The 13,014-nt window shown below is 46.3% G+C and overlaps 2 protein-coding genes across 2 annotated transcripts in view; one reads left to right on the forward strand and one right to left on the reverse strand.

The window, feature by feature from the left end:
• Positions 1 to 5,897, forward strand: part of rbpjb (recombination signal binding protein for immunoglobulin kappa J region b) — a 40,337-nt gene extending 34,440 nt beyond the window's left edge. The window contains exons 9-11 of the mRNA XM_068587390.1: positions 6 to 161; positions 237 to 340; positions 1,268 to 5,897. Of these exons, the coding sequence (XP_068443491.1) occupies positions 6 to 161; positions 237 to 340; positions 1,268 to 1,595 (588 nt within the window). The 3' untranslated portion in view covers positions 1,596 to 5,897. The remainder of the gene's footprint in view (positions 1 to 5; positions 162 to 236; positions 341 to 1,267) is intronic.
• A 1,785-nt stretch (positions 5,898 to 7,682) lies between these two features.
• On the reverse strand, positions 7,683 to 12,680 carry cckar (cholecystokinin A receptor). Its single transcript, XM_068587392.1, has 5 exons — positions 12,550 to 12,680; positions 11,648 to 11,899; positions 9,360 to 9,621; positions 8,983 to 9,110; positions 7,683 to 8,323 (listed from the first exon to the last, which is right to left on the reverse strand). The coding sequence occupies exons 1-5, from the start codon at positions 12,668 to 12,670 to the stop codon at positions 7,683 to 7,685; spliced, it is 1,404 nt and encodes a 467-aa protein (XP_068443493.1). The 5' UTR covers positions 12,671 to 12,680.
• Between the last annotated feature and the right edge of the window lie 334 nt (positions 12,681 to 13,014).

Consider the following 13,014-nt stretch of genomic DNA (forward strand, 5'->3'; position numbering starts at 1 on the left):
CTCAGGCCACGCCATGCCCAAAGGAACCAAACAAGGAGATGATCAACGACGGCGCCTCCTGGACAATCATCAGCACGGACAAGGCTGAATACACTTTCTACGAGGGCATGGGCCCGGTCCACTCGCCTGTCACCCCCGTGCCTGTGGTGGAGAGCTTACAGGTACTCGCTGGTCACGGTGCGGGTTTGGTCCTCCGCACGTCAGCGCGGTTACTAAACCATCTTCTTCGTCCGCAGCTGAACGGCGGCGGCGACGTCGCCATGCTGGAGCTGACGGGACAGAACTTCACTCCAAATCTGCGGGTTTGGTTCGGAGACGTTGAGGCGGAGACCATGTACAGGTGTGCCTCTTAGTTTTTGCTGCATGATGGACTCCATCCTTTTCTTGGCCACAATTAGATCTGATGTCTTCCCCAGAATTTCTATTTCTTTCCCTCATTAGCATACAAATTGTCTATTATGACTAATTTCAGGATTTATTAGGGATCAAGCAGTCAGAGAAGAATGATGGGCTTCAAGTTGAATGCCTATAATGGAGATATGAAAAAGTTAATAGTGTCATTTGATTTAATAAAAGCTTTTGCAATGCTCCCTGTCAGACTTGACAACGGCTGCTTCTTCAAACCTGTTCAGTGATTATTTTGCTTCGGGTGAGCCAACAATCCTTTAAGAGCCAAGTTACTGCAACGTGACACGCCTGTAAAAAAGACCTCTGAGACGTAATGAGGCTTCATTTGTAATACGAGTCCCTGTTTTCTGCTAATAGACTTCGGCTCAGTTAACATGACAATTTATCAACTGTCAGATATTTTGACGTGTCCCATTTATGTAGCGGTAGCTTTCACTATCTCTTGTACACCATCCATCCATCCAGAGCCATGAATTTGAAACACCACAAGCAAATAGCGCTTTTGTTATTTAGGCCATGAACCGTTTCTGTCATTTCTGCTAAGACATTATTGCAGGAAAAGATATTGAGGTAATTTAAGGTATATTTCAATAGCGAGATACCACACCGGAGGCTTTTATTTATATTTTACTTTATATTAAGTCCATTGATGGAGAATTGTTAAGGAGAAGTAATACATGAAAAACAAGTTTTGTATTTTTCAGATCACTTTTGTACTTTGGAAGATCAAATTTAAAACCCTCACAAATCTGAAAACATATCTGTTTTTTTCCAAACTGACATAATTCCCTCCTAAATGAAACCCTCGTATCTGCGCCGCCTGACGCCGTCCCTGTTTCCCTCCCGCCGCCCCCCTCAGGTGTGCGGAGAGCATGCTGTGCGTGGTGCCCGACATCTCCGCCTTCCGCGAGGGCTGGCGCTGGGTGCGGCAGCCCGTCCAGGTGCCCGTCACGCTGGTCAGGAACGACGGCATCATCTACTCCACCACGTTGACCTTCACCTACACGCCGGAGCCCGGGCCGCGGCCGCACTGCAGCGCCGCCGGGGCCATCCTGCGGGCCGGGAACTCCAGCCTGCTCAGCAACAACAGCCAGGACGCCGGCGCCGGCGTCTACGGCCCCAACAGCACCTCCAACGCGGGAGTCACATCCTCATCCGCCGCCGCCGCCGCAGCCGTGGTCTCCTAACGCACACATGGGGGGGGGGCCGCTCCATGCTATACGCCTTGAGAGCAAAATGTACCACAAGAGGTATATGAAGACTACGGGAAACGATAAGCAAAGACTCACTCTAAAGTGCTGCGTATTAATTTTTTGGATACAAAGAAGCTGAAACGGAATCGGCGGGAGAACAGGAGCAAACGCAGGGGGGGAAAATCTGAAGGAGTGACATCCCAGCGCTGTGGAAATAAGCGTAAAAGAAGTGCTCCCCTCTCCTGTGGTTACTTTAGGGACTTGCCTATCCAGCGCTGGTGTTGGGAACGAGTGAAATGCCCGCACCTTTCTGCGGCCGTGACAACGGAAACCACAACAACAATACATCCATCGTGGACAGAACAAAAACAAAAACGGGAAAATCTCTTAATAGGAAAGTCTATTTTTTGCGCCACCCTGCTCCCCCCCCTCCTCCTCCTCCTCCTCCTCCTCTTCCTCCCACCACTTGTTTTATAATTATTCCTTTTTTTTTTTTTTTGCATTGATTTGTGGTTTCCGAAAAGGGGTTTGGATGTATTGTTGTTGGAGGGAGCGCGAGGATGCAGAGGGACACACATAAAACGTGACGATAACATAGTTTTTATGGACCAAGGATCTTGTATAAGCTTTAGTAAAGGTACATTTTTCTCCATACCTTTTTTGTATTAAACATATAGTACACTTTTGTTACCAAATAGTTTCTATTCTTCCTCTGAGCTTGGGCTTTGTTTTCCCCCTTTTTGAGGTCCAAAATCCCAACCTGTATGTTATCGTGACCTTACTACAAAACGCCTGTTTTTCAGTCTATTGGATTGAATCTTTTCTTTTCTTTTTCTTTTTTTTATACTCTCGCTTCTTCTGTTGGGGAAAAAAAAACAAGTTCTGAAGTCTGGGTTGTTTATTTACATAAGCGAAGGTTGGGGTTTGTTTGTTTTTGTTTGTTTTTTAAATTGTGGAATAACCTCAGAGGGCCTTTGTTTTATCATTGGTTTTTATGAAGTCTTTAAAAAGAAAAGCTTTAAGCAACGCCTCTGCCTTGCCTGCAATACTCTATGTGCGCTATGTCTCCTTTTTTGGAAAGTATGGAACGTATACACATCAGTACATCTCACACGGAGCCATAGCTACATTTGCAGAAAAAACAACAACAACAAAACTAGACTTCCACAGTTACGAACGCAAGTGGGTTTAATGTAACAAGCGTAGTCATTGATTGAAAGGATAGCCTTAGTACTGTATATTCCTACTGTGTACACAGTCGAACCGCTCACATATCTAATATCCTGTATCTGTTGGTCACTGTTAGCCAATCATAATGTAGTGAAACTCCAAAAGCCGCACCTTCCCCGAAGGTGTCTTCCAGCGTGCGCTGTAACCCAGCGGTTTTCCAAAAAAAAAGAAAAAAAAGAAGAAAAAAAGAAAAAGAAAAGACGGACACTTTTTGAATTTGACGTGGCCTTACCGATAACTTCAATTACAACACACACACACACAAAAAAATACTTCACCTTTCTCGTACCTGCTGTTTACTCACCTGGGAAGAAGCCGTGCGTAGCACAACAAAAAAACAAGCTGATGCCTTCGCAGGAGCTTCGCCGTCTTGAGCTCGCCGCTGCGGCGCCGGAGAGAAAAAAAAAAAACACAAACAAAAAAAAAAAACACCTTGTCACGCAAAGCAGCCTTTCCGAAGGGTCGTCCTCGGCCTTTCGTTTTTTTTCTTGGTGTACAAGTACAATAAGCCCGTTTTTTATTCCCCCCGTGCGGCGCCCGCGGCGCCTTTTCACTTTTCTGGTACAACGTCTCACGAGCGCCGTAAGCTCTTTTACAGCCTTCTCTTTTTTTAAAATCGACAACAACAAAAGACAAAAAAAAAACAACAACAACAACAAAAAAAAAAAGGATCTCCTGTGGTTTTATTATCTTTGCAGAAACAAGCTTGTGTACATTGTTGACTCACTGTCCGAGTAGTTGCACTCATCTGTGTTCATGGTGACCGCGTCTCCTGTCGGAGTATAAAGGCCTTCTAAATGTGTGTGATCCAAGATGTGCATTTCCAAACAGAACAGCAATATTGTACAGGTCATTTCATCCTTCCTTTGTCCGCCTGAGCACTAGTTCACCAGCCAGCAAAAGCGCGTATATGTGTGTGCGATTGGTGTGTGTGTGTGTGTGTGCACGAGTGTGTGTGTAACTGTCATGTATGTACTTGCTGTAATGGAATATCGAGTCAGACTCGCTCCATTTCAAAGTGTGTTCCAACTGCTCTCCAAAAAAAGAAAAAGTAACTTGAGATTCACGGGGTGTTTCTGTCTTCCGCCGCGATGATCCGACTGTCTTGATTTATTGTGGATGAACATTCAAAGGCAATACTTGTGGTCTGGTATTACAGTACAACTGTATACACTTCCGGGGGAGGGGGAACAACAAATACTGTAACTTGAATGTCTGCTTAATGAAAGTGTTCCAGAGTTTTCCTGCAAAACAAACCCTTGAAATTGGAACAAAAAAGGATTCGCTTGCACCCCCCCCCCCCCCCCGCCCCCACACCTCTTCATTGTTTATAAAAAAGAAAGAAGAAAAAAAAAAAGATTAAGTTATGCCCCCATTTCGCCGCCCTCGCCCACCTGTCAGTCATTCATGTTAAATGTTTTATATTGTAATATTGATATTTTTTAAATTATTGGTACAAAGTCTCCCCTTATGTCTTATGTCGAAAACACACACACACACACACACAAAAAAAAGAAAAGTGCATTATAGCCCGTGCTGCCTGCCTGGGAGTGTATTCTTCTTCTTTTCTTTCAAAGAGGCCACTTCCTGTCGGCGCCGCCGGTCGACCTTGAGCCCTTTACTCTGCAGGATGGAGGTCACACAATCTCAACTGTAGATTTTTTAACTCGTTTTTTTTTTTTTTTTTGTCTTTCTACTAGCTCTAAAAGTCCAGTGAGTCGTCGCCGTCGTCCCTCTTCCTCGAGCGTGGATATTTTTGGGTTTTTGTTTACATGCTGAGTCGCCTCTTACGGCAAACCCCGCCCCCTCCTCCCTCCGGCTTCCTCTAAATCTCCCCACGCAGCGCAGCTTTGTCGCATTGGCTCACACTAACGAGGGAGTGAAGGGGGTGATGCATGCTTTTCAAAAAAAAAATGTGTCGCCTTGACAATCTGAGCTGGTTTACAGTTTTTTTTTTGTTTTTTTTTTATTCCTCTCTTAGGGACGATGGGAGGTATAGGGAGGATCTGACGAAATAACTTTATCGTTAAGGGGGACGAATCATCGTCAAAAAGGGGTAAAAATAAATGAAATGTTACACGCCTTCTCGAAAAAGCACGCTGTATTAACCACAAAGAGAGAGAGAGAGATGGAGAAAAAACAAAAAAACGCCATCTCATTAGCGACGCTTTTACACACACACACACACACACACACACAGACACACACACACACACTTATCTGAACCGGTTTCTTTCTCTTTGTGTCTGGTCACATTTGTTTTACTCTTCCAAAAGCAGCTGTTCTTGTGTTTTTGTTTGTTTTTATTTTTATTTGTTTTTTTTTTAATAATGAGCTCTGAACAATGTATGTATCCTCTAATATGCCAAATGTCCTTTTTTTTTTTTTTTTTTTACAATGTAGTTTCCATGCACTGCTAAACAAAACAGGGCAGAGTGAGAGGCAGCTTTAAACGGATAACAAAAAAAGAAAAGTAAAAAAAAAAAAAAAAAAGGAGTGAGGAGCCTTCCTCCTCCAGACTGTTGAGCGCTAACCTTCCTTCCTCTCACACATTTCATCCTCACTCTTTACCGCTCATGTTTCCGTGTATGTACATGTTCCCTCCCGTTTTTTAATTTTATTTTTTTAACACACAGCCTTTTTACACATAGCTTCACGACAGTTCTCACCTTTCCATCCTCATCTTCCTCCTCCTCCTCCTCCTCCCCGTGCTCTCACTCTCACTGTGTCTGTGTGTTATTCTAGTAACTGGTAAGCAGAGGTGTCCTTGTGGTAGTGTACTCAGTGCTCAAAGGGTTGCTGATGGTAGAAACCTGTGCCGTTTGTAACATTTAGCAATAATGTCAAAGCAAAAAGGGGACGGTGTTCTATTTTCATTTTTTGTTTTGTTTTGTTTTTGTTTTTTTGATAACATACTGTTTTAGTTTTGTTTTTTGTACATATTGCAGCTCCAGATCATGCTCAAATCTGTATGTCATTAAAAGAAGAAAAGAAAAAAAAGGAGAAAAAAAACAAACTTGCAATATTGGCATAAAAATGAGAAATAAAAAAAAAAGTGATATAAAATCTCCTTGTGTGATGTTTTTAACTCTCGCCAGTAGTGTACGCGTGGATTTTAATAATTATTTTACACATGAACATGCCTGCCGGCCTCCTCCAGTGGCGGCTGGCCGTCCCTCAGGGCTTAAGCCCAGATGGAGCGCTCGTCCTGGGGGACGGAGTCCCAGCAGACTCCCCGCGTTCTTTCCACCACTTGACTGTGGCCCTAATGCCCTCTGTCCTCCAGGATCCACTTTCATTAAAGCCGTTAAAAGCTCCACGTTGCTCTCCCCCGGAGCCCGTTTGTCAAGTGCATTTGCACGCCGGCCGCTCGACGTCTTTATATGGTCAACCAGACGCCGGCTGGTCAGCGATGAGCTTTTCTCAACCTAGAAGAAACACTTTGAAGATGTACAACACAAACCCGTGAACTCACCGGTCACCTGACCGGCGACGAGCACTTCCTTCCAGACGGGCACGACATCGTGCGATGAAACAAAACCTCCACTGACGACGTCGAACGTTGAAAAGTACGGATTTATATACAACAGTAGTACATTTGCGACACGTAGAAACAAGGAGGAAAAAAAGAGAAAAAAGTCGCTACATGAATGCTGCTATATTTTTTTTTTTTAAAAACAGTGGATGCCGGGAATCTTGCTCTTTGAAGAAGTGATACAGGTGTTCAAAGTCCCACTAAGCGATAAGGCCTCTGCAGTTCCCATAGCACACACAGTACACACACACACACATGCAGTACACACACAGGCAGTACAACCCCCCGGAGGCACACAAACACAGTGGGTCAAGGGCGGGGGCAGAACTATTTGTGCCCTGCAGGACTGTTTTGATGCTTACGCTGTGACATAACAGCCTGCTGACCAGCGTATATACTTGCGTATCATTACTTCATTTAATACAACGTTCAGACTGCTTTTATACGGCGCGCGCCGAGCGAGGACGCACGTGGGAAGCGGTGAGCGTACGGCCGGATATAGTTTGCTTTGACGTCAAAATTGTTTCGTGGGTGAAGAGTTCCTTTTCGAGGAGCTAAACTTCCGATCGCTTCACGCGGTCGAGTCCAATCTTGACCCTGGAAAGGGAAGAAGGCGAGTCCCTTTTGATCCGATCACATGGCCTTCATCGGCATCATCGAGTTTACCCCAAAAAAAAGTCAACCTGCTGATGAAGAGGAGCTGTGACCGGAGGCCCCGGAGCAGCTGCTAAACCCCTTGAAGTGGGATCAATGTGGTCATGAAAAGAACATCACAGAGGGCGAGTACCTTTTGAAAATTGTCACTAACTGTTTTCTTTTTTTTCATCTTAGGTAAAGCAGACAACAACAACAACAACAACAACATCGCTGTAATTTTCCTTCTGGCACTGGTTGTGGATATTTTTCACTCTGAACTTGCATGCAACGACGACTTGGTGTCTTAGCAGCTATTTACAGCTAAAATGTGTGTTACGCGAGCGCTAACCAGCATTAATTGGTATTCTGCGTTACATACCGTGAGCCGACACATCTGGACACGGCCAGCGTTAGAAAAAAAAACACGCACACATCTGGCTGCGTTGATCTGCGGTGAAAAGCACTGGACTCTAAACCGCTTCCACGTTCACAACAATCGTACCCACGTCGCGTCAGACTTTGAGCAAAAAGCGACGCGGTCCCGCCAGCGCTGCGGGGGGGGGGGGGGGGGGGGGGCGGGGGAGGGAAGAGAAGGGGGAGGGGCTTACGTCAAAACTTCCCCTTCGAAGTGTTTGCACTCGGCCCGGCGCTCGTACACAGCGGCGAGGATCCGGTGGGCTTTAGGTCAGCTCGCTCCAGGCCGAGGGTCGGATGCCGGTGTAGGTGAAGCGCGTGCCGGCTCCGCTTGCCGGGGGTTGACCGTTGTGCTCGGCGACCTTTGACCTCGCCCTTGACCTGCCCGCTTCCCCTCTAGTCTCCCCGATGCCGGCCGACCTCCCCAAGCCTCCTCCTCCTCCTCCCCTTCCTCCTCCCCCTCCTCCTCCTCCTCCTCCTCCTCCGCCTCTCCTCCCCAAGCAGCGGCAGCAGGTGAACGTGGCCAGCATGCCCTGGCGGAAGCGCTTGTTCATGAAGCAGTAGATGATGGGGTTGACGCAGGCCGAGGTGTAGGACAGCAGGTGGATGTAGGAGATCGGCGCCCCGGTCAGCCGGTAGGCCGAGCGCCGGTCGAAAGCCTGCCACGCGTTGACCACGAAGACCGGCGTCCAGCACAGGAAGAAGAGGAAGACGATGACCAGGAGCATGCGGATCACGCGCTTCTTGGCCACCAGGTTGGCGGTGGAGCTGCTGCAGCTCACGCGCACCGCGGCGGGCTTGCTGCCGGACGGCGCCGCGCTCAGCGTGAGGCTCTTCTTTTTAGACGGCTGCAGGTAGCAGCCGTCGTTGTCGCCGGGTTTGATGCTGCCGGTGCTGAGCTGTCTTTCTGCCGGGGGGGGGGGGGGGGGGGGGGGGAGTATGAGAAGAGAAGACCGGCGGGTCAAGAGTGCAGTTTTATCAGCCGTGAAAAATCCCTCATGACTTTGAAAATTGTGTCTTTCACTTAAGAACGATGGATGTAAGACTTTCCTCAAAGCCTGGGATGTAACTTATAGAAGCTATATACAAGTTTAGCGATAATAAAGGACCTTGCACCTTATTTTTCTTGCCATAAACCTCCTTTTTTTTATGCTTTGCTACTGGACGTTAGCCCTGTTAGTCTATTTCGAGTGAGTCTTACAGCCCTGATGCTGTGAACTCTCACTTCAGCACCAAACGTAGATCGATCCGCAGCTGAAAATAGTCCCAAAGAACCTTTTACTTCCGTTTCAGTGACGCTTGCTCCGGGAATACTTTCGCCTTCTAAAAAAAGAAACGTGACTATAAGCTTCAGATGTGTTTTTAAAGATTCATGTCTCCAGTATAAACCTGGCGGGCTGGGAGATAAATACCACAGACAGATTAGGGAAGTCATAAAATATTGAGACGTGGACTCGGATATTCTCGGTTTTGTTTCTTTTCATATAATTTATTCACCATAGAGTTTTCCCTTCAAAAAGAAAAAGGATGTATTTGGGATTCCTTGCCCATGTTTGATCTCCATACCTCTGCTAGATTTCCGGCTGGACATCTCAAAGGTGATGCCGCGGTAGAGCTCCAGGCAAATGAGCCCGTAGGCCGTCATCATGACGATCCCGGGGATGAGGAAGAGCAGCAGCACCAGGGACACGTACCTGCGAGGGACGGAGAGCATCCACTCGTATTGTCATCAACAACACTATCAACCTACATTCTTCTTCTCTTATAGCGACTTAAATGTACTTTTAAAAGCCTGTTGGCCTCCACGTCTTTTTTTTTTCCTTCTTCCAAAAGCTGTTTTTAAATCAATCAACCTCACAAACTGGGATTTGTATTGTGTGCTTTTGTTCTGAAGGGTCGGATCCGTGCCACAGCCCATTTTCCCCCGAGCGGTCGTCTCTCACCACGACTGCTGGATGACGTCGTTGGGCCACACCAGGCGGCACATGTACCCGGTGCTGTTGTTGTGGCGGGTGAAGGGCTTGAGGACGCTGGAGACCGGGTACGGCAGCATCAGGATGAAGGACACCACCCAGGTGGCCGTGATGACTTTGGCGGCGTGCGATTTGGTTTGCCACGCCCGGGACGTCAGCGGGTTGCAGATGGCGCTGTAGCGCTCCAGGGAGATGGCCACCAGGTTGAAGGTGGAAACGCTCACTGACACACCTGCGCACACCAGGAGAGCACGAAGCAGAGACGTTAGAAGTAGAATCTGATGCGTGATGAAGGATGAGCGGCCATGTCTGACCACAGCAGTCAAATAAAGTCAGTTTTTTAAATTTTTTTAAAGGAATATTTTTGACATTTTGGGAAGCAGAAGTTAGAAGAAAAGATTGATGTCAGACACTTGGCTTTGCATAAGGACAGAAAGACACGGGAGTCACACTCTGGGCGAGAAAACAAATGCAGTGCATGTCCCAGAATGCAACTTTTCCTTTACTTCGGTAACATTTCCGTCCACCTCGGTTCAGTTTCTTCGAGGCTTTGTGACCGATCTGCATCCTCTCCATCTCCAGAATACATTCGATTACACATCGAGGTTCACATCCTGCGAGGATCTGTGACCAGATCAGCGTTAACACACTCAGCCACGATAACGACCAGGAAATATCCAAATCCATTCAAGTGATCGCCGGGAGAAGTGGCACGCGGACAGATAAACACTCGGGACAAATGGGGGGTGATAATCCTGGACGACGGCGCTCGTCATCTCTCGAGACGGAGCGACGGGAAGCGAGGCGATGAATAGAAACCTGACTTCCTAGCGGCCGTGTAATTGGATGAGGATGACATATTAGTCAAAGGTGCGCCATCTGTAATGACTACCTTGTTACGAAGCTCCCGGTGAAAGCTTTCTGGGAGGGAGAGAGAGAGAGAGAGAGAGAGAGAGAGAGAGAGAGGAACTTCTGGAATTCATCAAAAGCAAGTTAAAGGAGAGCCGTTTATCACCGGAGAAATCATTTGGAAGAGATTCGAATCGGTAATAAGCAAAGAAATTGGCGTCATTTCAGTCTTTAAATGTTGTGCTTGTAAAAGAAAAAGAAGGCCTCGCCGCTGCCACAAACACACTCATGTTATAGGATGATTTTAAAGCAGGCATTTTAGTTTAGTTACACATGTTGTCCATTATCGAACACCTGGATATCACCCACGGCGTCAAAGTGCAGGGTCACTGATGCTGCGTGAGTGAATGCTCTTTGTCGTCCTCGGCTCCTGCGCTGATTTGATTTGCCCGCGTCTGACTCAAGTGGGTCAGGTTGTGCTGTTTCCTCGCCTTGTGTTCAGCCACTGTATCTTACATCACACCTCTGGAAATTGCATATCGGACCGTGTGTTGCATTGGCCGCTTGTGCGCGCGCTCGCTCGCCCCGGAGCTGCAGATTCAAAGGGAGCAAAGTGGGAGCCGTTTCCCTTCCACGGATGTGACCGTGGAAGAAAGAGAAACAACAGCCGTTCGTGTCTAACTCTGCTCGCGCGGCGTCGTTCAGCACGACGGAGCTCGAACGCCACGATCGAGTCCTGAAGTGATTGCATCGGTTTCATTCTTCTCTTCTAATTGGAAATGTGAGCCTCCATCCATCAGTTGGCTCAAGACTGATTATAGACCATCTCTGTAAATATTCATGAGGGAGAATGTACTGTAGGAAAAACAACAACATGAAACAACCGTCTAGACGGCACGTACAGATTTAAATATTGAAGCAGGAAAAACGGAACTGGTGCGACATGTTTGTCTTTCCTTTTTAACTAAATCAACATGAACCTTTGTTCAGGACAAGGCCTTAAATGACTGTAAATATCCTCTTTTTCTCACACAATATGATGAAAAACACAGTGTTAATGCGCGATGTATGAGTTTAATCTGTTTGCATCGGGCAGAAATGAGCCGGAAGTAGAAGGCAATGAAGCAACAGTGCAACTTTTACACATTTTAATTCAACTTTAATGAAAAACCTGAAATGGCATGGCCCATACTCTAATTCCAACATGTCATTTTCTTCACTTCAGTTAAAGAAAGTCTAATTTGGAGATCATATATTGAAGGATCAGTCATCTTTTGTTGTATTTTAAGTTCAGAAAACTGTATAATTAAACTGCAAATAAGATTTAAGACCACAAAAAGACAACAATCAAGATATATTTCGACTTAAAGATGGACCAAAAAACAACCCAACGTGGTAATCCCACTCACCCATGAAGTACATGACCAGCTTGCACATGCCGGTGCCGAAGATGAAGTCCCTCATGAGGTTGGGGATGAGGGTGAAGGGGATGCAGACCAGAGACACCATCAGGTCGCTGATGGCCAGAGACAGCAGGAAGAGGTTGGTCACGGTCCTCATGCGCCGGTTCCTCACCAGGACGGCGATGATGAGGCTGTTGCCCAGGACGCTGAGGAGGAAGATGAGGCTGTAGAGGACGATCCGCACCGACTGGTTGATGTCTGAGAGGAGCGGGAGGGAGACACAGAGACACCTGAACTCTGACATGTCATACATATATGTTACATACACAGAACACATGTTGATTAGCTGCTATATGTGTGTTTTTCTTCTTCTTTTTTTCTTCTTCTTTTTACAGTATTTTACTTTACAATAGATGTTGTATCTGTTTTGTTTTATAGAAAGTTGCTTGTCAATGGCTGCCAGTTAATAACTGTGAATTTCTTACACATTCTCAAATGTATTAACACCCTAAATCTAATACTGCTGCCGTTAACTTGTACATTGCAGTACATCTCACCATAATAACTGAAATCAAAAAAAAAAATGTTGCGTTCTTCTTACTCTCCACAAGCCTTGTGCCATGTAATGCTTTATCTTGTATAACGTGTTGAATCGCATTTAAGTTCACTTCACCAGTGTTCACGGCCACATATGTGTCTGATGGCAGACTGAAGCTCCTCAGCCACATGTGCGTAATGCGCTTTGACGCAATTAAATGCCCCAAAAACAGTCGCTCTTTTGGCACAAACTGGAGACAATTTGGTTGCACTTGGAACAAAACATCACAATTAATACAACTATTTAACATTTGAGAGAATGTTACTTCTTTTTTCCCCCCCACAGTCACATAAAATAGATGCATTCCTACCTTTCGGGGAAGGGTCCTGCTCGCTCTCGCACTCTGAAATATTCTTAATTCCAAAATTGCATAAAATCTTGTTCAGGTCAGTCGAGTTGATGAGCATGTCGTGTATCGTGAACGTCTCCATGTCGCGTTGTCTCCTCGAGCCCGAAGTCAAAATCAGTCATATGGTCTGAACAGCATGCGTCACGCTCCGGCACGAAAAGGAAAAAAAAAGCCTCCAAATAATAAGATGTGCGCCAACAGTGAAGAGAAAAATCAATAAATATGGAAAACGATAATAATATTAATGGTCTTTATAAGTTTTCGTGCGCTCCCGGTCTGGCGCGCGGCGTTCCTCTCGTGCTCAGCATTTCCATCTACTGACAACATGTGCAGGGGTTGCACTCAAGCCCGCCTTTAAGGTCTCTGCAAGTCAGCCCCCCCTCCTCCCCCCCTCCCCCTTTTCATTTTTATAAAACAAACAGTCGT

The sequence above is a fragment of the Clinocottus analis genome, unplaced genomic scaffold (assembly GCF_023055335.1).
Source record: "Clinocottus analis isolate CAN_PGR_092001 unplaced genomic scaffold, fCliAna1.0.p SCAF_21, whole genome shotgun sequence".
NCBI lineage: Eukaryota > Metazoa > Chordata > Actinopteri > Perciformes > Cottidae > Clinocottus > Clinocottus analis.